The sequence below is a fragment of the Cnephaeus nilssonii genome, assembly GCF_951640355.1.
Source record: "Cnephaeus nilssonii genome assembly, chromosome: 6".
In the NCBI taxonomy this organism is placed as follows: Eukaryota; Metazoa; Chordata; class Mammalia; order Chiroptera; family Vespertilionidae; genus Cnephaeus; species Cnephaeus nilssonii.
In genome coordinates this window covers 44,734,458-44,761,491 of record NC_137077.1, presented here as the reverse complement: position 1 = coordinate 44,761,491, position 27,034 = coordinate 44,734,458, and the positions used below count along the sequence as shown (strand labels likewise).

Sequence of the window (27,034 nt, the reverse complement as noted above, 5' to 3'; positions counted from 1 at the left end):
AAACAGCCTAGAGCACTAATTTTTAAGCAACCTTAAAAAAAATTTTTTTTAAGAGAGGAAGGAAGGGAGAGAAAGAAACATCGATCAGTTGCCTTTCCTACACATCCTGACTAGGGATCAAACCTGCAACCTAGGTATGTGCCCTGACTGGGAATCAAACCCAAAACTTTTTGGTGCATGGGATGATGCTCCAACCAACTGAACCACACTAGCTAGGACTAAAGAACCTTTTTGACAAACAGATTATACACTATGATCTAGCACATACACATATATCCTACCTAATAATAGACAAATATGCAAATTGACCATACCTCCAACACACCCACAAGCCACGCCCACAAACCACACCCACCATCCAATAAGAGCGAGTATGCAAATTAACCCATCCAAGATGGCTACAGCCACAGAGAGCAAGGTTTCCCAGGCAACAGAGGGAAACAAGCTTTCCGCCTGCCCTTGCCAGGCCTAAGCCTCCACTCAAGCTACAAAGTTTCAATTATAGAAGGTAAACAAATTCAAACAGAAATGGCGTCAGAATGGAGCTTGAAAGAGCAGGCCAGGGTTGCCGCCGGCAACAGGGGAAGCAAAGCTTTCTGCACACCCTGGCTGGGCCCACCCCCTTAAGGCAACAAAGTTTCAATTATAACCCCAACACAAATGGCTGCCGCTGCGGAGGGAGCCCCAGGCTTGGCTCCGCTCCAGGCTACAAAGTTTCAATTGTAGAAGGAAAATAAATTCCAGATACCAGGGCCTCCCCTTGGGTTGCCAGGGGGCATGGCTGGCCTGCAAACCACCACAGGCCCCTCACTCAGGTCGCCCCACGCCCCAAGGGAACCCCACCCTGATCAGGGACACCCTTCAGGGCAAACCAGCTGGCCCCCACCCCTGTACCAGGCCTCTATCCTATCTAATAAAAGAGTAATATGCTGATTGACCATCACTGCAACACACAATATAGCTGCCCCCATGTGGTCAAAGATCCTGCCCCCAGGTGGACACAAGATGGCCAGCAGGAGAGGGCAGTTGGGAGGCACCCGGCCTGCAAGGGAGGGCAGTTGGAGGTGATCAACCCTGCAGGAGAGGGCAGTTAGGGGTGACCAGGCCAGCAGAGGAGGGAAGTTGGGGGCAAACAGGCTGGCAGAGGAGTGGTTAGGGGGTGATCAGGCTGGCAGGCAGAAGCAGTTAGGGGCAATCAGGAAGGCAGGCAGGCAAGCAGTTGGGAGCCAGCAGTCCTGGATTGTGAGAGGGATCCCAGATTGGAGAGGGTACAGGCTGGGCTGAGGGACAACCCCCCTCCGTGCACGAATTTCGTGCACCGGGCTTCTAGTATATGTAATATACATATATAACTAGAAACAATACTTACCCTTACTAACATGAATAGACTCTGATATATTTTATTCATTTTTTAATTGCAAAGGAAAGAGGCAAAAACTCACTGGTAGAGACTGAACAAGATGATCTCATGACCCCACTTTTGGGTTGAGATTTTAAGATGAGAAACACTGTCCAAAGAAATTTTGCATACTGTTAACAATCCCTGGGCTATATTGATAGCCACAATCCTACAACAAATCTGTATATGAAGTTCACAGTGAAATACAAAGGCTAATATTATAAATAGCAAATATAATTTTTAAAATTATCCGATTTCTGCTATCAGTTAGGAAAAGTGAAAGAGCATCTTTGATATCTAAAAGATGAGAGTATTATTTCATTAAGACAAGTACATTAGTCTTAGAACTCTAAAATGTGACATGGCAAAGGTTCTTGGCTGAGTATTGTTAAAGGAACTAAGATTTTGTTTTAATCAAATTTAAGACAAGCCATTTTTCCTAACAGATTATTAACTTTAAGTTTCAATATATAGAAATTCTTCAGTGTCCACTAACTTATAGTCACTTTAAAAAAACCTCTCTCCATAGCCAAACAAAAAAATCAGATTCTCTCGTTGAAAACTAACACCTGGCTTCCAGTCAAGATGGCAATGTAGGTAAATGCAGTACTAGTAACCTCCCACAACCACATCAAAATTACAACTACACCACAGAACAACCATTTCAAAACCACCTGAAATCTACCTGAACAGAAATACTCATTTAAAAATATAGAGAATAGCCACATTGAGACTGGTAGGAGGGAAAGATACGCAGAATGGGCTGGTCCCCAACCCACCTGTGGTTAAAAAGTTGGAGGGATATCTCAGCAGCAGAGGTCCTTCCTGGGGAGCCAGGGGTCCCAGGCCCACACCTGGCCCTGCCGAGCCCAGGGCTCCAGTGCTGGGAAGAGAAGTCCCCATAACTTCTGGCTGTGAAAACCAGCAGAAAATGTGGCTGAGTGAGACAAAGTGCTGCTGGAGTCCTAGGCATTCTTCTTCTTCTTTTTTTTAATGTTTTTATTGATGTCAGAGAGGAAGGGAGAGGGAGACATAGAAATACCAATGATGAAGGAGAACTACTGAAAGACTGCCTCTTAAACATCCCGCACTGGAGATCGAGGCTGCAACCCAGGAATATGCCCTGACTGGGAATCAAACCTTGACCTCCTGATGCATAGTCGACACTCAACCACCAAGCCACACCGGCTGGACATAAGGCATTCTTTAAAGGGTGCAGTCAGACGTACTTGGACTCACTCCCTCTGAGCTCCAATGCTAGCAAAGCAGCTCAACTGCCACTGGGGACATACGGATAGGAACTGAACTGTCTGGCATCAGGTCAAGAGCTGGAGGGGTAGCTTTCTTCCAGACAGAAGTGCTGGCAAAGGCCGTTGTTCCTTTTCTGAGCCCTTCCCCCAAAGAACCCAAAGGCAGGTGCTATTTCTGAGTCTCCATCAACCTGATTAATTTAACAGTTAGCCCCACCCTGATGACTGCCTGAGACCCCACCCAACCCAACTTTTGGGCCCACCCAAGCCCTTCAGACTTTTCCTTACAAAAGGTCTGTCTTGGCTCGTGCGGCCAATTTTCCTAAAAGACTTTCCTAAAATCACTCAAATAAGCAGCATCTGCCCCTGCATAACTCTACCTTTTGCTAAGTAACCCCAGGCCTGGCACTAGCACCCTTGTTTCATAGCTTGACATCTTCCAGACACCTCCAAGCCCAGCTCAAGTAGTAGCCAGCTGCAGATCATTTTGAAGCTCATGTCCAGTGGCCCTGGGCAGGGCATAAGCAATGGCTGACATTGGCCTCCACCTCCCAGGAGGCACTGATCCAATGTACCCAATCGATAGCTTCAGACCATGCTGAAGCACCACCCACCACCTCCATGATCAACAAACTTGGTAGACTCATTAGGTACCTGAGACCTGCTAAAGTGAGTTCTGCTCTGTGGGGTCAGCCTGGGGGTAAATCACTCCCATTGATGTGCTAACAATAATCAAGGCACAACTACAACAGGAGGGTGCACACAGCTCACATGGAGGGCACACTTGGAGGGCTGTGCCACAGGAACCTACAGGACACCTACTACATAAGGTCACTGTACCAAGACTAGGAGCCATAGCAGCTCTACCTACACAAAGACACAAACACAGAGAGGTAACCAAAATGAGGAGACAAAGAAATATGTCTCAAATGAAAGACCAGAACAAAACTCCAGAAAAAGAACTAAAGAAGATGGAAACATAGAATCTATCAGATGCAGAGTCAAGAGTTCAAAACACTGGTTATAAGGATGCTCAATGAAAGTAGGGGAACAGTAGATGAACTTAGTGAGAACTTCAACAAAGAGATAGGAAACAAAAATGGAGATAGAAAACACAAAAAAAGCACCCTTCCGAAGCGAAGAACACAATAACTGAAATGAAAAATACATTACAGAGAATCAATAGTAGAGTAGATGAATCAGAGAATCAAATAAATGATTTGGAATATGAGGAAGCAAAAAACACTGAATCAGAACAGCAAAAAGAAAAAGATTCCCCCAAAATGAGGATACTATAAGGAGCCTCTGGGACAACTTCACGTGTATCAACATTCACATCATGGGATGGCAGAAGGAGAAGAGAGAGGAGCAAGAAACTAAAAACCTATTTTTAAAAATGACAAGAAAACTTCCCTAACCTGGTGAATAGAATAGAGATACAAGTCCAATAAGCACAGAGTCCAAAATAAGATGAACCCAAAGAGACCCATACCAAGACACATCATAATTAAAAAGGCAAAGGTTAAAGACAAGGAGAGAATCTTTTTTTTTAATATATTTTATTGATTTTTTACAGAGAGGAAGGGAGAGGAATGGAGAGTTAGAAACATCAATGAGAGAGAAACATCGATCAGCTGCCTCTTGCACACCCCCTACTGGGGATGTGCCCGCAACCAAGGTACATGCCCTTGACCGGAATCGAACCTGGGACCCTTGAGTCCACAGGCCGACACTCTATCCACTGAGCCAAACCGGTTTCAGCCAAAGAGAGAATCTTAAAAGCAGCAAAGAATAGCAGTTAGTTACCTACAAGGGAACTCCCATAAGACTGCTGATTTATCAACAGAAACTTTGCAGGGCAGAGGAATTGGCAAGAAATATTCGAAGTGATGAAAAGCAACCAAGATTACCCAGCAAAACTATCATTTAGGATCAAAGCACACATAAAGTGCTTCCTAGATATGAATCTAAAGCTAAAGGAATTCATCACCACCAAACTAGTGTGTAAGACATATTAAAGGGTCTCATTAAGAAAATGATTAAAAATATGAATAATAAAATGGCAATAAATGCATATCTATTAACAATTAATAACTTTTATTTATTAATTTTAGAGAAAGAGAGGAATGGAAAGAGAGAGACACACAGGGAGAAAAACACCAATTTGTTGTTCCACTTATTTACTCACTCACTGGCTGCTTCTTGTATGTATCCTGACCAAAGACTGAACCTGCAACCTTGGTGTATCAGGACAACACTCTAACCAACTGAGCTACCAAGCCAGGACAACTATTACTTTAAATGCAAATCAAATGGATTAAATGCTCCATAGACATAGGGTGACTGAATGGAAAAGAAAATATAACCCTTACATATGCTGTCTACAAGAGACTCACTTCAGTTGGAAAGACACAGACTGAAAGAAAAGGGATGGAAAAAGTTATTTCATGAAAATGGAAACAAACAAATATACAAAAAAAAACAGCTGGGGTAGCAAAACTTACACCAGACAAAACAGACTTAAAGCAAAGACTATAAAAGAGAAAAAAAACGTTCAGCAATTCCACTTCTGGGTGTTTATTCAAAGAAACCCAAAATACTAAATCAAAGAGACATATATTTATATGTTTATTGTAACATTTTTTACAATAGCAAAAATATGGAAGCAATTTAAGTGTCCATCAATAGACAAACAGATAAAGAAGTGGTGCATATATACAGGGTGGGGCAAAAGTAGCTTTATGGTTGTTCATATGGAAAATAATTAATAAATAAAAATATAAGAATAAATTGTTTTGCATACTCACAACTGTAACCCTACTTTTGCCCCACCCTTTATAATGGAATATGATTCAGCCATAAAAAAGAATGAAATCTTGCCATCCACAACATGGATCCACAACAAGAGGGTATTGTGCTGAGTGAAATAAGTCAGACAAAGAAAAATGCCAGATGACTTCACTTACATGTGGAATCTAAAAAACAAAATAAACAAGCAGAACAGAAACAGACTCATAGATATAGAGGACATTTTGAGGGTTGTCAAAGGGGAGGGAGCTTAGGGAATGGGTGAAAAAGGTAAAGGGATTTAGAAGTACAAATTGGTATAGAATAGACACAGGGAAATAAAATACAGCACAGGGAATATAGTCAATAATATTATAGTAACTATATCAGATGGGTACTACATTTATTAGGGTGATCACTTCATAAATTATATAAGTGTCTAATCATGGAGTTGTAAATCTGAAACTAATATTGTACATCAACTATAATTTAAAAATAAAAAATATAATGAAATGAAATGAATTAAAAAACAAAAGCAAACAAACATACTAATGACTTTCTGCAAATTACTTTGTTAGAACCTTGGAAATAACATGACTCACATCTGGTATTAACATATGTCAGATGCTAGAACAAAAAAAGCAAAACAAACAAAAAAAAACTAATATTGAAACACATTCCCTAACAGCCTACCATTGAAGCTCTTTCCGACATTTATATAAATTTCTTAGCTTAGGTGCCACCGGATCTACATAAGCATCACTCTTAAATTAACATAAAATATTTTTGCTAAAAATGGTTTAAAAAGAAAATTTTCATAAACTATAGATGACAGAAATTGAATGTAAAAGCATTCTAAAACAAAGAACATTTATGTATATCAAATAAAATTGCCATTTACTTTTTACAAGACTGCCACAGACACATGAAGTTGTGTCCAGGTTTTCTCACTGAATCCCCATGTTGACTAGATGCACTGAATGGAGAAGGCTGAGAACTGTTAGGCTGGCTCTGCACTTGTACAGCTGGTGAAGGCGTCATAGGAGTGTTCTGTGGAAAAGCACAACCGCATGATTTGTGAGATGACATTAGAAAACATTCATATTTTATAGTATAAGCTTCTAAGTTTGATTATGTTGGTAGTTGTGCACTTCTAACATGAAATTTACATTTGTAGTTTTAATGACTATCTTTTAAAAGTATTTTTTTTAATTTAAAAAGTGATTTAAGAAGATAGCTATTTTTACAGAAATATTTAGGAAGTCAGATTCCTTTATTTCACTTGACTACAGAGGCAAATCACATTGTTGTTATTGTTATAGAATATACATTATTTAGAATTAAGATTTTTTATATTAGTAAATTAGGTAGCAACACACAATTATAGATTAAAATGACTATAAAATGCACCCATTTCATTTACTTACGCATATTCTTCACAAGAACAAATCAACTACAAATTATTATTTCTTTGCATATTTCCTTTTATATTTTGTAATAAATGTGGCATAAAACAGAGTACAGTAGAAAGCAAAGGAAATTTCAGAGTAAAAAAAAATAATGTAACCATTTAAGTAAAATGTTGTCAATATTATTTTACAGTAAGCTGTTTTAACTAACAACTTTAGTTTTTAAAGTTGCTCAGTTATAACTTTTGATGAATAATACAATTGAAAGGATTCTAATTGTAGGTATTAGCCTTTTAAATATAAGGTGTTTCCCCCACCCTTCTATATCACATCCCTTTCTCTCTGAAAAATACATAGGTAAATAATTATAATGTAGCTTAAAACAATTTGAGGCAATACATTTTCTTTGAATCCTTAACTCAGATTTCTTTTATAAAATGACAAAGGGAAAAATAATATCGAATTTCTCCTAGAAATGGTGGCACAACATTTTCAAAGCATTCTTTAAAGTCAATAAATTTAAACTGAGAAAATGTACTTGTTCGTTTATTAGGAAATATTAGAAATGGTTGGGGTAAAGCTTAGTTTAAAATTTCTGAAAAGTCTCAGATTAAAAAGTTATAATAACTTTAAAAAAATAGACAAAACACAAACATATAAGGCTATATACCATAAAAGTTAGGAAGAAAGTAAAATGTTGAAAAAGTTCTCAGAAATGTTAATTCATACAATATTGTGAGTTCCAAGCTCTAAGGAGAAACAATCCACTTTTGGGATATGATGAAATTGTTTCTATAATAGGATCCCACCCTTAAGAATGCATGAAAAACATGCATGTTAGAGCAATGCAGGTGTGTCATGGATAAGATGTGAACTTTCCAGCTTGACAGATCAGAACTCAAATTTCAATATGCCTTTTTTCCCCCCTTTATTGATTAAGGTATTACATATGTGTCCTAATCCTCCCCCCCCCCTCCACTCTCATTCATGCCCTCACCCCCTGGTGTCTGTGTCCATTGGTTATGCTTATATGCATGCATACAAGTCCTTTGGTTGATCTCTCCCCCTTACTCCCTCCCTCCCCTACTTTTCCTCTGAGGTCTGAGCATCTGATCGATGTTTCTCTGTCTCTGGATCTGCTTTTGTTCATCAGTTTATGTTGTTCATCAATATGCCTTTTAACTAGCTTTGTGACGTTGGGCAACCTACTTATTCTCTTTGATCCTCAGTTCCCTCATCTATAAAATGTAAGCAATAAAATCTGTCTTATGAGATGATGGGAAGACTAGAGAAATTATACATGAAGAGCCTAGCTCTAGATTCTCAATAAATGGCAAGTGTTACTATTATTATTATTCTAATAGAGAAGTCCAGAAGGGAAACAAAATTTTGGAGGGAAGATGATTGATTTTACTTTGGGGACAGTGACAGATCAACTACAAATGTCTATCAACACAAATTAATGCTGGAAACATGTATCTGACAATGTATTGTACTGCATATTTTTCAAACTACAATTTAAATTCTGTTTTAAGAAGTAGGTTTACATAAGAATGCAAAATGTATTTCTTTCAGGATATAAAAGTTTACTTTTTCTTTACATTCTTGTTTGCAGTGACTTGCCAAATCATTAATGCATCCCTAACTGAAATGTAAAGTAGATTTCAAAGTGACTTTTTTTGGAATAGTTACTCTTGAAGAATATTCTATATCAATGCTCTAGTCTATTGAGAAAGAGCTAATTTTTACTATTAGTTTCTTCTTTTTTTAAAAAAAATATATTTTATTGATATTTTACAGAGAGGAAGAGAGAGGGATAGAGGGTTAGAAACATCGATGAGAGAGAAACATCGATCAGCTGCCTCCTGCACACCCCCTACTGAGGATGTGCCTGCAACCAAGGCACATGCCCCTGACCAGAATCGAACCTGGGACCCTTGAGTCCGCAGGCCGACGCTCTATCCACTGAGCCAAACCGGTTTCGGCTAGTTTCTTCTTTTAATCAGGACAGAAAAGGCACAACTCCCACAGTGAGTGACCAGAAAAGTAAAATTACACAACAGATTTGAAACAATTCTGTGATTTCTGTGTATGTAAAATTAACATAAAATGTTAGTTAATGTAGCAGGTGTGTGTGTGTGTGTGTGTGTGTGTGTGTGTGTGTGTGTGTTGGCAAACATATTGCTCTTTGTTAAAATGAGAAATTATAATCTTGCTTTCCTTTATCACCTTTTCAAGAGTAAATTATGGCTGAAAATTCTCAGTTACACTATTTCTTGATATAAAACTTGGAATCTCAGGCTCTTAAATCCTTACTTTCTTATTAATATTAAACTTTAATAAAATAAATTTAGTTAATTCTAAAACTTAAACATTTCAATCTGTTAGAAAAACTATAGCCATATCTATTTTTCTCAAAATAAATTCTTTATTAAATATTAAAAATATACTTTGTTCATTTTGAAATCATTTATAAAATGAAACTGGTTGAGGTACATAAGATGATGAATAAACCAGACACCAGGATATCTAAGATCTAACTGAAGGAACTGGGAAAGTGCATTCTAATAAAGAAGTAAGAAGAGATAGTTGTAAACCCTTGTAGGGAAGAAGAAATAGATTTACTCTAACTTTGTCTAAATGTACAGATCTTTAGACAGAATTAAGACAACAATAGAAATCATGGGAAACAGATGTTCTTTGTGTGGGTGGGAAATTTACTTCAACACTTAAAAATGAGGATTTTATACAAGAGAACATCTCAGGCTCTTCCTGCTCTAACATTCCCTCATTTTCTTAAACTATGATTTTTTTTTCTCTTGTTAATTATAAATCTAGTTAATACATTCCAAGCCTCTCTTGTAAGAATACACTGAGATGTAAACAAAAAACTGTTTAGTGGTAATGCCTTCCTTAGTTATGCACTCCTGGTCTACAAATTTGAACACTAGTACTCAAATTAAACCCAAATCTTATTCTCCCGATTCTTGCTAAAGTGATCTATGCTGCCCCTTTAAGGCTACAGATCTGCTTGCTGATGGGTTGAGTAACTTTTTAAGCTCAAATTTTTATATGCCAACCAAATACCAATTTTAGAAATAAAGAATGTTGCTATTTTCAATAAATTACATTCTTAAGGAGAATACATAGAAGTTTAGTACACAAAGAAAGAAAGGAACCAGGAAGATATCAATATTCACAGTTTACACAGTACCATTTTAGGAAAGATTCATGTGTGAAGGACAGGGAACTGGGAGCAACATATAAAAATACTTGAAATAGGCACATTCTTAAAGTAAACTATTTTTACATACAAGAATTTGGCATATCATCAGACCATGAAATTAATAGATAGAGGCATGTTCAACATGTGCTTTACATGCTCCTGAGAAAGACAAGTCTTTAGGTAAGTATTTGTAAACTAAAATTTGTTTCGTTTTTCAATTCATTTTTCCTTTTTCTTTATAACTTCAGAAGATACCAATTCCTAAAGAGCTGAAGAGGGTAGGATTTTGAGAAACAGTATCCTGTATCTTGCACTTTAACTAGCAAATATAACAGAATGAAATTAAGTAACTACGAATAGAAAATTTGCCTTGAAGTAAATACAATTTATTTTGTATTTATATAAACTACGCATTTAAAATACTACTGAAATACAAAGTCTATGATCATACAATTTACTTTCATATATAGTTCTCTATTGCTAAATTTTTCCTGAAATTAAATTAATGCAGCTGATTAATAGGAGAAGGAATAAACTCAAAAAATGAAATAACAATATTTATTAGAAAGGATTAGCTGTTGGCCATTCTCAGCAGGGTCATTTCCCTGTAGTCTTTCTACACCCGAGCATTCTGCAAGTCTGGAAACCCCTTCTTGGGGTCCAGATGCCTCCTTAACATCTCCAGATCCCTTAAACTTGTGAAAATAATGTTTGGCTAAAAAAATATATTTTTAAAAATCACATTTAAAATCCTCTATTTCATCTACTCTTTTAAGGAACCAATTCAAATGTAAAATGGTGTTAAACCAAGGTTTAAAATGCAACTTTAAGAGTATATAAAGAAATTTAAAGAATCTGGGCAACAATGAAAATGGTTTTCTCTTAGACTCCTTTTAAAAATTTTTATTGTATTGATTTTAGAGACAGAGAAGAAAGGGAGAGGGAGAGAGAGAGGGAAACATCAATTTGCTGTTCCATTTATTGGTTGCTTCCCATATGTGCCCTGACTGGGGATCGAACCCACAACCTTGGTGTTATCAGGATGATGCTCTAGCCAACTGAGCTACCCAGCCAGAGCTATTAGCAGGCTCTTAAGAAGGCCCAAGAGTCTACCCTTCAAAGGAAACATATGATGTCATCTTGAACAGTATCCTATACAGGAAGATAAAATATTACCTGCACCATTACTGAGTGCCTATGTAGCAGGCACTGTGCTAAGTACTATACATAAGAATGCTTGTTTTTTACTCTCATTCTCATAGACACCATGTATACATCTCTTTTTCCTAGCAAATTTTTAAGTTTTTACATGCCAACCAAATGCCAATTTTAGAAATACACTACAATTTAATACCCAGATTAGGAACAAATGGATGACTTTTATGGCTCGAATTAGATGCATGTAAGTCCAATGTATTAAGAGTTTTAGCATTAATGTTCTAAAATTATCATTTAATGGTTATCACATCCTATTATATCATAATAGTTCAATTAATGAGTATGTTAGATATAAAAGGGCTTCCTAGAACTTTAAAAAAAGGAACCTTTTAAAATAATGGAGAAATGAGTTTTGGTTTCAGACACACACCCAGGTTTCAGTCCTTGTACCACTTCGTATTTGTGGTGACCAATATGAGGTCAACATGGCAGTGACCCTGGGTGACTTATTTACATCCTGGGACCTCATCTCTAAAATATAATTAAAATTTTTACCTAATAGAGTTGTGAAGATTAAATGAGAAAATGCTTTGGTACAAAGTTCCTAGCACAGGTTGTAGTCTTATTAGCTAGTATTATTATTTTTGTTACTTAGGTTTCATTATGGAATATAACCACATTGAAAGATTAAAGATACAAAAAATAAGGGTTGAAACAACTTCACAGTAATGCAGTTTTTCTCTAATTTGGCTTACGCTATAGTAAATATTTAGGATTATAATGGAATATACAAGGAATAAACAGCAGGCACATAATCAAGATGAATTGGAAGATTATTAAATAAAAGAAAATTATAAAAACCCAACTAATTGAATGTTTACTACATGCCAGACATTACACTAACATTATTTTAGTGTTTAATAAAAAACTCAATTTGTAGACGTTTGAGTAAAGATGATTCAGTATTTTCCATCCAAACTCAATATTAATTATTGCCATGTTCATAACATCCACTAAAGAATAGTTAACGTATTTAGGTACCCTGAAATACATCTGAGCAATACTAACATATGGATTACAATCTCATTATGCCCCCAGAGCAGCATTGTCCAGCTTTACCCATTCACATGAACAAAGATATATATTATGGATGAACTATTCTGAAGCAAGGGATCCTCTGTTCTTTGATCTTTTTAAAAAATATATATTTTTATTGATTTCAGAGAGAGGAAGGGAGTGGAAGAGATAGATAGAAACATCAATGATGTGAGAAAATCATTGATTGGCTGCCTTCTGCACGCCCCATACTGGGGATTGAGCCCAAAACCTGGGCATATCCCTTGACCAGAATCGAACCTGGGACCCTTCAGTCTGCAGGTCAACACTCTATCCACTGAGCCAAACTAGCTAAACTGTTCTTTCATCTTTTGTTTGCTTCCTCTCCTTTCCCCACACCTAGGTTTAGTACTAATGCTAACAATGACCACAGATCTGCTATCATCACCATAAGCACAGAGAAGAAACCTAAGCCAGAAGAGTGCTAGTCGAGTTGGCAAGTCACAGAAGGTTCTGGCTATGTAGTAATAATTAAGAAAGAAAGAGTGAAGAAGTGATACAGGAAATAGATGAGAGACAACTGTTAAGTGAATCCCTAGTTTCAGTAGAAATAGCTTATAGGATTGTCCTTAAAGTCTTTATAGGCTAATTGAACCCTCAGTATAGTAGCACTGACCTAGAAAACACATTTCTTTACAAAGGCATGCAGATGGAATAGAAGATATTAAAAAGGGAAGAGCAGAAACATGACAGTAGAGCAAGGGGATAAGAAACACAAAATTAAAAATATCAAATAGCTGAAACAAACTGAAATTATACTAGTAAATAATATTTTTTAAAAACCAAAGGCTATTGATTCAATACATAAATATAACAAGAACACACTTGATAATTCTTATGGGATTCATCCTTTTTACATAAGTACTATGAAAAGAGCTTTAAAAAAGCCCACACACGTCAAAATCAAATACAGAAATTCCCTTTTGGAGTACTCTTAGCAGCAACACTACTCCACCCCAAACTCCAAGAGACAATTATATTTCAAAAAGTCTCCAAAAGATTAGATTACAAGTGCTTCTCCACCTTGGGTCTATAGAATTACTAATTTGGATTTATAACAAAACTAGAGGCCCGGTGCATGAAAATTCATGCACTGGAGGGGGAGTCCCTTAGCCCAGCCTGCCCCCTCTCACAGTCTGGGAACCCTCAGGGGTGGGAGGCAACCCAGTGATCGGGGAAGGTGACGCCCCATCACACCTCTGTTGCTGCCACTACTGGCAGCACAAGCCTCAGCCGGCCCTGGTTACCTGAGCCTCGGGAGGCCCTGGGCAGCTGGGCAGCCACCATTCGAGGATTGCCTGCGCCTCGGGCCAGTCCTGGGCAGCTGGGGGGCTGAAGGGACTGGGGGACTCCAGAAGCAGGCGCGTGGAGCGGCCAGGCCCACCTGGGGGCGGGCTCGGCCTTGCCACGCACCTGCTGCCCCGGCGGGGCTGAGGGGAATGGGCACGGCCATCTTGTGGCTGTGGGTGCTGCCATCTTTGAGGGCGTGGCAGTAAATTAGCATATCCCCTCCTTATTGGCTATGGGCACTGCCATCTTTGCGACAGTGTGAGGGTCAATTAGCATATTCTCTCTTTATTAAATAGGATACTCTTTAAACTATATGCTAAGTCAGCAATTTTCAACCTCTTTCATCTCATGGCACGCATATACTAATTACTAAAATTCTGCAGCCCATTTGACAAAAGAATAGTTATAAATTTGATTCATTCACACCAGACGGCTATTGTGTTGCTGTTTTCATTTTTTAATTTGATAATCTAAGAGAAAAGGGGTCCGTGCTCCTGACTAAATAGTTAGGTATTACATGTTTTAAAAATTCTGGGGGCACACCAGTGTCCCTCTTGTGGCACACAGGTTTAACAATTGAAAACCGTTTAACATTACAAAAAACAGAGAAAAACAAAAGAGCACAACAGCTTGAGTACATTGATAAGCTGACACTTAACACTTCAAGGTGAGACAGAAAAGTAGTACATTTTCCCCTAAAATAGTATTTCCAGATCAGAATTTTTAAAAGAGCAGTGTAATAGTAGAATGACTTACCTGTGGGACCACATTCTGTATGTATGACGGTGGCTGCTGCTGCTTTTGCTGAACAGCACTTTCTATTGCTACTTTAGCTACAGTGCTTGGATCTGCTCCTGCTGGCACGGCAACCATTGTTGCACTGCAGCCAGCATTGTTGGGGTCACTGATTGTAACAATTCTAACGCCTACTTTATTTGGAATTCCTGTGACTGTTTCCCTATCATTATCTTCTGCTGGCCTCTTTACAGTTTTGCATTCTGCTGTGCCATTTGTAGACCGAACATCAGATGGTAGGGCAGGAGAATGGGACACTCTTGATCCTGAGTGGGGAACTATGATTTGATGCCCCTGTATAACAGAGGTTGTAGAATGTGGTGAGACAACCACACTTGGGCGTTGCTGAGGCACATCTGAATTCAAACTTGAAGTTAGAGGTCCATTAGGCAAATCAGTACCACTAAATTGCTGTGTTGCCACATTTGAAGCCTCCTGTATACTGCTCACAGATGGTGAACCACCCAAAGTCAATACAGGTCCATTAGAAATTCTTTCTAGTTGATCACCTTTGGCAGTATCTTGCTGAGTGGCATCTAGTGTCCCTTGTGATTCCATTGGAGATATCTCACCATTTCCTACATGATTGGAAGTTTTGTGATTTGGAATGTTTTTGCTTAAATGAGAACCATCTCCTTTATCAAAATCACAGATTCCATTAACTAAAGGTTTTCTCAAATCACTTTTGATATCCTGCATGTCCACTTGTTCTGAGTTCTGTTTTCCAGATGCTCCATTTTCACCTAATTCTAATGATGGCCCATTACTAATTAGTGAGCACTGATTAGCCTCACTTTGAATTTTCCCTGAGTTTGAAGGAGGTAGACTTGAGTCACTGTACTTTCTCCCATTTAAAAGACTTCCCACCTGCATTTCATTTTCTTTTGTATCCCCATTGCTGGTGTTCATGGTTCCTCGTCTGCAGGACGGGTTCTCCATGACTTCAATTTTACGTTCATGAACATGTAAACCTGTTGCTTCTTTTGCTTCCTCCTCCTTTTGGCAAATTATTTTATCACCTTTGAATGGGGGAGTAGCAGTAGTACAAGATGATTGTCCAGCTGGAGATGCTTGACTGGCTGGAAGCGTTTGCACCTGAAGTCCAACTCCTGCCTGGGTCCCGCTCATGGTAATTCCTGCTGGAGCAATTAGCTGAGTTGCATTTCCCTGACTCACAGTTGCAGTTGCAAAACTTGTATTTGGCACAACTGTTATGGTTACCTGGTTGCCAGAAGTCCCTTGGAAAATGGTTGCTGGGCTATTTGAGATCAGTGGACCTGGCAATATTTGTAAGTTCGAGATGGGCACAGTTTGCACTCCTCCTGTGGATGGCATTGCACCTTGGACCAACTGAACATTTTGCTGCCCAACTAATAGCTGCTGTGCTGGAGTTTGCCCCTGCATTCCAAAACCTGCTGCTTGGTTATTGGCCACCTGGTATACCACCTGAGGGCTAGGAGCTCTTGCATTATTAGGGGGAGGAACCTGTGGAGCTGGGAGAATAAGCTTACCACCTGGAGTTGAAGGACCACGTTTTGGAAGCAGCAACTGTTTTATCAGGCTTGACTCACCAGAAGCAGGTTGACCAACTGCATTTGTTTGCTGTGGTTGAACTTGCATCTGTACTTGTGGCTGCTGAACTTGTACTTGTACCTGCTGAGGTGGAGGTGCTGGTGAATGCTGCTGCTGCTGTCTTTTCACAGATAGCATTTGACTGACAGTAGGAGGTGGTCCCTGTGATTGAGGGGTGGAAGAAGATGACATGGCAGTAGGGACTTGGTTATTAGAAGCTGGGACAGGTGACGGTGAGGAAGATGGAGTTATGTTTGGTTGTCCAGTTAGCTGAACTGTCTGACCAGCTGGAAGAGCTGCTGGATTAGCAAGAACAATTTGGTGAATGGCTGGTGCATAAGTCTGACCTTGTTGAGCTGGCTGGCTTACAATCACTACACTTTGTTGGGTTGGCTGCTGTGGTTGTTGAATAGGCTGCTGTACCACCGTTGATGAAACTTGCTGAGAAGGGAGAGGTTTTGGTGCAATGTTCTGAAACCCTACCCTTGAGGGTTGTGGACTTGGGACACCAGCAATAGTAACCATTTGTCCTGTAGCTACCTGAAAATTCTGTACTGAAGTTGCTGAGACAATATTAGATGCAGAAGTTGTTACATACTGTGGGGGTGCTATGATAACAGTGTCTTGTGGCTGGCTACCAGCTGATGTCTGTTGAGATGAAGCTTGCACAGGTTGGGGTGATGTGGTGATCAACTGTTGACCCTGTGAAACTGTAGAAGTACATGCTGGCATGGTCTGTACTCTGCCAAATATATGACTTTGTGGGACAGTCTGTTGAATTACAGTAACAGGAGTGCCAGAAGGTATCTGCCCTGGTACCACGGTGTGTAATGGAGACTGTTGTGGAATTACAGATGGATGATGAAGCAATGTCTGGGAATTTACAACTGTAACAGGCTGTGGCCCTGTACTATGATTCTGAACCACAGAACTCTGTGCAGCTCCTCCCCCCATAGCAATACTAACAGGAACTGCTGTCTGGGGTATAGAATTCTGGATCATTGTAGCCTTAACAACTTCACAAGGAATTGGAGCTTTATTTTGAATGACAGTCACTGGAGCATTTTGTTGCTGGTGGGTATGAACTGAAGGATTTGGTGGAATTCTTGAAACAGTCTGTGCCATAGTATGAACACCTTGTACTGGAAAAGACATTTGTGTTGCAGTCAAATTTGAAGATTGATTGGTAACAGGAGTCCTCTGAAAATGGTTTCCTACAGTTTGTGGTCCATGAGGGATTCCTAAAAATATAGGAGAAAAGTCAAACTTTATAATGTATGACTGAAAAGCTGCATGTAGGAATTATTTTACTTAAGATGAGAAAATAGTTTTAAGAAATTAATATCTAACAACTTTGCATCATATGATTAAATAACAGAAAATGCTACTGGAAAAACAAGGAAAAGTTATACATTTTAATGTATACAATATACATTTCATTAACTTGGTAATATTTAAAACAGCAAAAATTATTACCTGCAGGTGAAGGACTTGTAGATATATCAGGAACAGAATCAACACGAACAACAGGAGCAGAAACTGGTTGCTGCTGATAGTACATCTGAATGGGAAGTGGTATAGCCCTCCGTTTTACTCCTACGACATGAATATGCGCCTGCCCACTATTACTGGAATCCTCCACTCTCTTCACTGAATGATTTGGAAACACGGTTCTGTAAAGTACACAATACTCAGCTTTGATTACTAGCACACTAGCAAAAAACATTAACTTCTAACAATGTTTACACAACAGCAGCAATATATTCATTGCTACTTATGTATGAACCAGTGTGATTCCAACAGCTATATTCTGCAAGGGTGGGAAGCAGAGAAAGAAATATAAAAGATCAATTCTCCAGTTTTTAAAATAATCATTTATTAACATTGTTGGGTTTTAAACAGTTCTACTGCATATATAATTAACAAAAAACCTGCATCTTCTAGGCAATGCCTATTTTATGAATTTTGTAAAATTTGAAGAGTGTTAGTTATAGCTTATTATTCAAGATTAAAAAGGGCAAAAGTCATGTCTTTAACATATAGAAGTAGGCAGAAAAAAACAAAGTTAATTTCCTCCTTCTCTTTCTTTGATAAACCTCATAATGTTCAAACATAAACACCAGATGTGATGTCCAAAATTCCCGTTTTAAACTTCCACCATACTACAACCTAACCATATGAAATTTTAAGTAGTAGAGATATTTAAAACTATATATATGGTATTTTCTCAAGAACAAGAAGAGTTGTAAGTGATGTAAATTAACTTCACTTAAAGTAAAGAACTATGTATCCTACCTAAGACATTTATAAAATCCAGTTGATGTTAGGATTCCACCACGAGCTAATTTACTGCAAGTTGAGAGGTACTCAGAATACATTTCTGCTCGAGAGACAGAACAATCCGGATTTATTTCAAAATGAGCATTTAGCCTAAAAGAGGAGAAAAATAAGTTGCATTATGCAATACACTATAGGAGACTCTATATTTAAGTATGCTACAACCATTTGAAGGCAATGTATTATAAACTAATAATTATGCCTAGTCAAATTTTACTGCTTTATATATTATTAGCAAAAATACATGCTAGCTTTTAGACTAAATCAAATAAAGAGATTAACTATTTAATCATACTTATTTTAGTGTAAAACATCATTAACAACAAAATAAAAACTGTGTTTATATTCCAGTGAGAACAGATTTGGTCTGTCGGCAACAAATATTCTGCAACAAATAGTTTTATTTAGTGAATATCTACTCAGGTCCCTGTCTTGTAATAATCAAAATGTAACAGAAGTTCCCAATTATGAGCTATTGCTATACACTCTCATTCCCCACTTCAGAAAAATCTATTCTTATAGATTTTTTCAAACCTCAGTTTTTCCTTTTTCATAAAGCGATTTCCACCTACAAGTTAGGATTGGAGGCCTAGTTACCCTTATAGGACTCTTTCTAGGACTTATACATATAACAGGCCAACTTACAACTGTTTCATGTAAACTGCATCAAATAATAAGTATGATAAAATAATGGTAAAATGAGTCTTTCCTCCTCCCCCCAGAAGTGGCAGCAATGTGCAACTGAGATTTATAAGACCAAATTTATACCTAACACCACACATTTTATAGTGGATGTGGTACATACTTTTTTCAACTTTCATAAACCTTTGAGTACAGAGTTTTCAAAACAACTAGACACAAAAAACTTTTTTTGGTTTCAATGTAGAAGATAAACATTTCCAAACATTATTGGAAGAGATTCATCAAGTACAAAGGGTCATGGTATAACTATATAGAACATGAGGAAAGCAAATAGAGATATTTAAAATCATAAACCTGATTTAAGTAGAGAAGTCTAGAGAAAATTGTCATAGGAACAAAGATATGAAAGCACCAAAAATATGGAACACAGAGTGACAGAGTATGGAATAGGAAACAAATAATGTTGGGAGAATAGAGAAAGGGATCAAGGAAAGAAAGTTTTAAAAGTAATACTTCACAGGAAAATAATCTTCATTTCAATCTGTTAATCTTCTAAATAATTTAAGTTAAAATTCATAAATAATGTAGAGGCAACTAACTATCCAAGACAAAATGAAATCAAACTTCTGTTTTTCCTTCAGAAAATGGCTGAGATATAACTACTCAATCTTCTCAAGAAAATATTATTTTCAAAGTTGCTCATTTCAATATAGACAAACTGGCTAGTCTATCATTTGATTAGTTTCCCCTTACTCACAAAAAGAAAAAATTAACTAGCAATGAATAAGTTGTTTTGCTTTTGAAGAAAAAGATGAGACACTTAACAAAATTTGGTTTTATTTTCTTAATGTCAGTCCAATTTAGTTTAATAAAACCTTAATTTAAGAAAAACAAATTCTACAATCTGACAAACGTTATTTTCTACAAAATCAAAGATAACTTTTTAACACAAATTATACTCTGAAATTAGGTAGTGCAATTTAATAAAATTCTAGTCAAAGACTATTATAATTCTGAAGATTCTGATAAATATTTTTCTTTCAAATAATTCCAAAATATAGGTGAAGTGGTTTTACATTGTCCATTCTTCGTATAAATGATATTCTATTCTAACTAAAAAGGATGACTGCTGAAATACATTTGCTTTTTTCTTTTGCTTTATTCTTCCCAAAGATAAAGCCTTAGTAGAAAGAAACCACTTACCACTGACAAGCAAACTTCTCACTATCTATTTCCACTATTCCTGGAGGTGGAGCAACATGCTGTGCTACAACTGCTCTGGAAGCTAAAGAAAAAAATACATTTACATAATTTTTAAAAATTTAGTCATTATATGCCATATTTAGTTCATGGATACTGAAGCAATTAATATTCACAATGAATACCTTTTAAAAGGGTATATAAACATAATGAAAATGTAAAAATTTAAGAAAGAAACTTATAATGGAGCACATATTATACCAAGCACTGTCTTAGACGCTTTATATGAACTATTTTTTAAACCTTACCATCATTCAAATAATAACAATAATATGGATTATATCGTTAATATAAGCTTTCTCCCATGGGTCAGACACTAGGTTAAATACTTTACATACATTATCTTTCTTAATTCTTTTGTGAGATGGGTACAGATAAGGAAACTGAGACTCAAAGTGATTACAATACCTAGTCCAAAGTCACAAAGCTCAGCTTATCAGTACTCTCACTTTAGTTACAGAAGCAGGTTGTATCAGAAATTACATCTCTTCTGAATTTAAAAGATGAATATTGACTCTATTAGTGGCATATATAAAATTTCTGAGATAAGATGAACTGAAAGCTGAAATGCTATGCTATATAACAAAGGAAATAATAAAAACATTAAAAATTAGTTAATATAAACATGTTATATATAATATTATTTATATGAACTATTTATATTATACTATTTCACCACTGAATCAGCATGATTTTATAATTTTTAAACTTATAAAATGAACCCACTTTTTGGCAGGTGACATTTTAGCAAAACTTCTCAGAATCCTCAAACAGAACAAATGCATTTCTAAGTTACTGGAAGTAGAGGCGCTCCATAGCACAGCCAATCTGTGAATGAACGAAAGCAATTCTGGCCTTTGTTTGATCAGCCCCACCTCCCCACATTGGAATAGCAGCTAATAGCAATCATTTAGTGAACATTTACTCTGCATTAAACCACTTATATTATTTGTTTCACTATTATGCATACATCTAAATTTAATTATCCCCATTTTTCAGATTAAAAAATTAAAGCTCAGAGACTAAGTTCACAAAGGAACACATGATGGAAAACAGCAAAACTGGTGTAGATGAAAAGCCTTCTTTTAGGAGTGGTGGATTTAAATCCAGGTTTATTACATTTCAGAGTTCACACTGTGATATGCTGCTGCTTCTTTTTTTTAATGGACTGATTGGAGAGAGACAGAGACAGAGACAGAGACAAGAAGAGAAGAGAAGAGAAGAGAAGAGAAGAGAAGAGAAGAGAAGAGAAGAGAAGAGAAGAGAAGAGAAGAGAAGAGAAGAGAAGAGATTTGTTGCTCCACTTATTTATGCATTCATTGGTTGATTCTTGTATGTGCCCCAAGCAAACCCGAAATGGTGGTGTATGGGGACAATGCTCTAACCAATTGAGCTACATCACCAGGACAATATGCTTCTTCTTTTTAAAAATTAAAATATTTCCATCACCTTTATCCCCTCTATGCCCTCTTCTACTTCCACCCACCCCCCTCCAACCCGCAATCACCACACTACTGTCCATGTCCATGACTTCTCTCTTTCTTTTCTTTTTTGCTCAATCCCTTCTTCCCCAGCTGTCTGCTGCTCTTTACCTATGAGTCTGTCTCTGTTTTGCTTGGAAGTTCAGTTTGTTCATTAAATTCCACATATGCGTAAAATCATATGGTACTTGTCTTTCTCTGACTGGCTTATTTCACTTAACATAATGTTCTCCAGATCCATCTAGGCTGTCACAAAAGGTAAAATTTTATTCCTTTTAATGGCAGAGTAGTACTCCATTATGTAGATGTACCACAGCTTTTTTATCTACTCATCATCTGATGGGCACCTGGGCTGCTTCCAAATATTAGCTATTGTAAATAATGCTGCAATGAACACAAGGGTACATACATTCTTTTGAATTCATGTTTTGGGTTTCATTAGATAAATTCCCAGAAGTGGAATTACTGGATCTTAAGGCTGCTACTTAATAGAACATAATTAGAACCAAAATTAATTTTCTGGTGAAACCTCAGCTTGTCTTTTCTTGTCCTTCTAACTTGAAAACACTGTTACAGAAAATACCTTTCTAGGCCTGAACCTATGTAGAAATCTTCCTTTTTCTTAACCAACTGTACATGAGATATACCCTACTTAGACTAAAATATACTCAATCAATTAACAATTGCATGAAACATTAAAAATTATGTTAGTATGAGAAACTTTACAAACATAATTAAGGAAGAATGATGCAGCCACAGTTAAATTAAGAATATAATCTGGAAACAAAATTACTACGAAAGTGGCTACAAACTGAGAAGCATTTTCCTCAGGATACCTGAAGACCTTTCAAAGGATACAAAGGTGCTTATACGTTAAAAGCATTTTTTTTTTTTTGCAAATTTTTTTCTTTATTGATTTTAGAAGAGCGAGGTTTGGGGGCGGGCGGACAGACTGCTCCACCTATCCATGCATCCATTGGCTGCCTCTTGCACATGTCCTGACTGGGACTGAAGGTACAACCCAGGCACACTGGGACAACACTAACCAGCCAAGCCTCCAGGCCAGGGCAGTAAGGAACTTATACTTTAAAAGGAATCAATTTCCAGACACTCAACTTTTGTATATATTCTTTCCTAAAACTGTGTTGCCTGAACACATCACCTCCTCTTTGATAACTGCTCTTCTCCAACTTTGGAAAAGAAAGTTTTAAATCTCACCCATTCTTAATAATACTGCAGGATTATGGTTAATGTGTGACTCTGGGGCTAGAGAGGCTGGCTCTAGAGTTCCATCACTCAGCACTAGCTGTGTAACTATAGGCAAGTTACTTAACCTCTCTATCTTTGGAATGGGAAAAAGAAATAGTATATTGACCTCATAGGTCATGAGGATTAGAGGAGTTTATATGAGAGCCACTAAAACAATGCCTGGCACATAGTAAGTACTATAAATGTTAGCTGTTGTTGTTATTATTATTATTATTTAAAAACCTCTGGAACACCAAAGGGAGAATTAGAAACATTAATGTTCACAAAGCCTGCTTTTAACTGAGGTATTATGGTAGGGCTTTCTGTCTATCCCAGTGTTTTATTTATTACTAGAGGCCCATGCATGGGTAGGGTCCCTAGGCTGGCAATCAGGGCCAATATGTGGGGGAACCAACTGGTGGAGTGATCGGGGAGATGAGGAGTGGGGGCGGGGGAGGGGGCCCACTGGCACCCGCCTTGGCTGGCCAGAGGCCCGTGGGCTGAGGGCAGCTCCAGCGTTGTGTCTGCCCCCTGGTGGTCAGTGCACGTCATAGCAACCGGTCATTCCACCATTTGGTTGATTTGCATATTAGGCTTTAATTATATAGGACTAGTGGCCCGGTGCACGAAATTCGTGCATATTAAAAGGGAAATAATTAGAGGAAATATTTTAATATTGCTATTTGCCCTTTCTCTATAATAGAAGTGTCAGAGATGAAAGAAAATTAGTAAAATGTATATGAAAATCTCCCTCCTGTCAGAGTCTGGGGCGCGCTGCAGGACCTAGAGTCAAGTCCCCGCCCACCACCCACACGCACTTCGAAAACACAGGAGACCCAGACCCGGCTGGCCCCACCCCCGTCAAGCCCCTCTGGGCAGGGGGCGCACCCTCAGATCCCCGGCCGGCACCAGGTGGGAGGCACAGTCTCAGGTCCCTTATCAAGCCCCGCCAGGCAGGGGGCGCAGCCTCAGGTCCCGCGGCCCGGCGCTGGGGCAGGGGGTGCGGCCTGAGGTCCCCTGTCAAGCCCTGCCAGGCAGGGGGCACAGCCTGAGGCCCCCCAGCCCGGCACAGGGGCAGGGGGCATGGAATGAGGTCTCCTGGCCTGGTGCCAGGGCGGGGGGTGTAGCTTAAGGTCCCCTGTCAAGCCCCGCCAGGCAAGGGGCACAGCCTGGGATGCCCCGGCCCGGCGCTGGGGCAGGGAGCACGGCCTGAGGTCCCCCATCAAGTCCTGCTGGGCGAGGGGCGCAGCCTGAGGTGTCCCAGCCTGGCACCGGGGCACGCGGCCTGAGGCCCCCCTGTCAAGCCCTGCTGGGCAAGGGGGCGTGGCCTGAGGTCCCCCATCAAGTCCCGCTGGGCGAGGGGCGCAGCCTGATGTCTCCCAGCCCGGCACCGGGGCACGCGGCCTGAGGCCCCCCTGTCAAGCCCTGCTGGGCAAGGGGGCGCGGCCTGAGGTCCCTCACCCCGGCCAGGCACCATGCAGCCTCAGGTCCCTGCTGTTGGGTCATGACGTTGCAGCATCCGGCTAATTTGCATATTCCTCTGTTATATGGATAGATAGTTAAGGGCAATGTTGGGCATTAGAAATTGGGTATTTCAGCCCTTTGGAGTGTTCTGAATTCAACTATATTATAGAGTGATGACAATTTTTGCTTAATGTCTTTTCCTCCTCTATCCCTCAACTACTGTCAAAGAATGTAATACTTCTGAGGCAGAATCTTGTGTAAGTAAAGCACAGAGAATATTTTCAGGAAATACTGAAGATGGTGACATCTTATTTCATTCATATGATAATCTCATGGCAACTTTACCACAGAATTTTAAAGTAAGGAAGGCAGGAATATATATTAACATACACTAACTTGGTTTGAAAAACAGTGGACTTTTTCCTAAGTAACAAAAAGTAAGCATACTTTTAATAATAAACACTATCTTTATTGGGTAGGTTATGTGGCAGACATTTTTCATAATCGATTGAGGTAAATTTACATTGCCAAACCAAGGTTTTAAAAAAATGGATTCAAAGCACATGGTAAAAGCACTTTATCAAAAAACATTGTATATTGGCTTTGAAATGAACAATATTTTAAACTTCCTAACTCAGTGGTTATCAACGTGTAGTCTCCTCACCAGTAGCATCAGCATCTCATGGGAACTTGTTAGAAATGAAAATTCTCAGGTCCACCTAAATAAAAAACTCAGGGTATGGAGCCTAAAAATCACCATTTAAGCCCACCAGATAATTCACACCTCGGTTGAGACAGCTGTGCTAACACTTCTTGACTATATTAGGTTAAACAAGGTACATCTAAATAAAAGAGTAGCAAGTATAATTCACAGTTATACCTTATATCTTTTTGATATATTTTCAATAAACAAAAATAAATGTCTCTAATGACTGGACAACAAATACTTTTGTGAATCAAGTATTGCTAATTCTTTGATTTCAACAAACTCAGAGGAGAACTAAAGTTGTCAGAAGATCTTAAATATAATTTTAATAATATTCAATAATTCTAAAGAAATTCAAAGAATTTTAAGTTCTGCCTTCATCTACTAACATGAACTAGGTTTCCAACTTACAACTATAAAAAGAAAAAACAGAGATAAAATAGATGCTGAACTCAAAATATTCATTCCTAGACAGACTGGAGTAATACTTTCCAGAGAACTAGGGAAAAAAGTATTGTCCATCTCATTAATAAATGCACTTCCAATAATTTTACTTTTTATTTAATAATTATTTATAAAAATTTGTAATGTATTTACTGTTGTTTGATGCACTATATATTACTAAAACTTGTAATAATAAAATTTTAAACAAAGTTTAATAAAGTAACAGAATTGAAAAATTTAAACTGTCTACATTTATAGCTGAGAAGTATTGATAGGGTGATGGGTATGAGTTCAAGGAGTATGAGGGACATCATATAATTTCTGATATTAAGAGTTGTGTTTTGTTTTTTTAAAATTGATGACAATACAAGATTCCACTGAATAAACAAAGTATTTAACTTACTTTAAAATGTCAATTTAATATACATAAAAGACATATTATTTACAACTATTAAAACTATGGTGAAGAAATTTACATGTCAACCTAAAAATGGGTGAAAGATTACTTAACTTTTAATAGTGATGAGAGAAAGTGAGGGAAAAGTTTGAAGATGACCATTCCCTAAGAAAGCAGTATTAAACTAGGGGGGCAGAGGTGAAGGGTGTGCACAAAACTAAAAATGGTAACTAAAAATAATTAAAAAGCTGGCATTCATAATGAGCAAGTAATAAAGTGCTCACTAGGTCAAAAATGAACTCTTTTAGTCCTTAGAGACCTATTCACACCTTCTATAAATGAATGACTACATAAATAAACAAACCACAAACTCAGTGTTTAATTTCATCCATTATCAAATGAGGACCAAATCCTAGTGAGTTCATTAAGGTCACAGGTTAGTGACAAGGCAAAAATAGCAGCATTCATCGAAAATACCCTTGAATATTTTTCAAATAGCCCATTATGACTCAGTGTATCACTGGTAATTTATTAATTCCTTTCTTGGACAGTTTCTCCATGGCCCTCAATTAATTTAATCTTCAAGTTTCTTTGAGGATAAACGTAGACCTCCACCACTTACTTAAATGGCAATATGAACTGTTTCATTTCTTTTTTTAAAATATATTTTATTGAGTTTTTAGAGAGAGGAAGGGAGAGGGATAGAGAGTTAGAAACATCGATCAGCTGCCTCCTGCACACCCCCTACTGGGGATGTGCCCACAACCAAGGTACATGTCCTTGATGGGAATCGAACCTGGGACCCTTCAGTCCGCAGGCTGACGCTCTATCCACTGAGCCAAACCGGTTAGGGCTCATTTCTTTTTTTCTTTTTATTTTATTATTATTATTTTTTAAAATATATTTTATTGATTTTTTACAGAGAGGAAGGGAGAGGGACAGAGAGCTAGAAACATCGACCAGCTGCCTCCTGCACACCCCCTACCGGGGATGTGCCCGCAACCAATATACATGCCCTTGACCGGAATCGAACCTGGGACCTTTCAGTCCGCA

At 38.1% G+C, this 27,034-nt stretch overlaps 1 protein-coding gene across 1 annotated transcript in view; it reads right to left on the bottom strand.

The window, feature by feature from the left end:
* The window catches only part of ARID2 (AT-rich interaction domain 2), a 184,325-nt gene that overhangs the window by 35,262 nt on the left and 122,029 nt on the right, over nucleotides 1–27,034 (bottom strand). The window contains exons 12-16 of the mRNA XM_079774640.1: nucleotides 20,185–20,266; nucleotides 18,298–18,432; nucleotides 17,479–17,675; nucleotides 14,392–17,243; nucleotides 6,338–6,486 (exon numbers count right to left, since the gene is read on the bottom strand). Coding sequence (XP_079630766.1) covers nucleotides 6,338–6,486; nucleotides 14,392–17,243; nucleotides 17,479–17,675; nucleotides 18,298–18,432; nucleotides 20,185–20,266 — 3,415 coding nt within the window. The remainder of the gene's footprint in view (nucleotides 1–6,337; nucleotides 6,487–14,391; nucleotides 17,244–17,478; nucleotides 17,676–18,297; nucleotides 18,433–20,184; nucleotides 20,267–27,034) is intronic.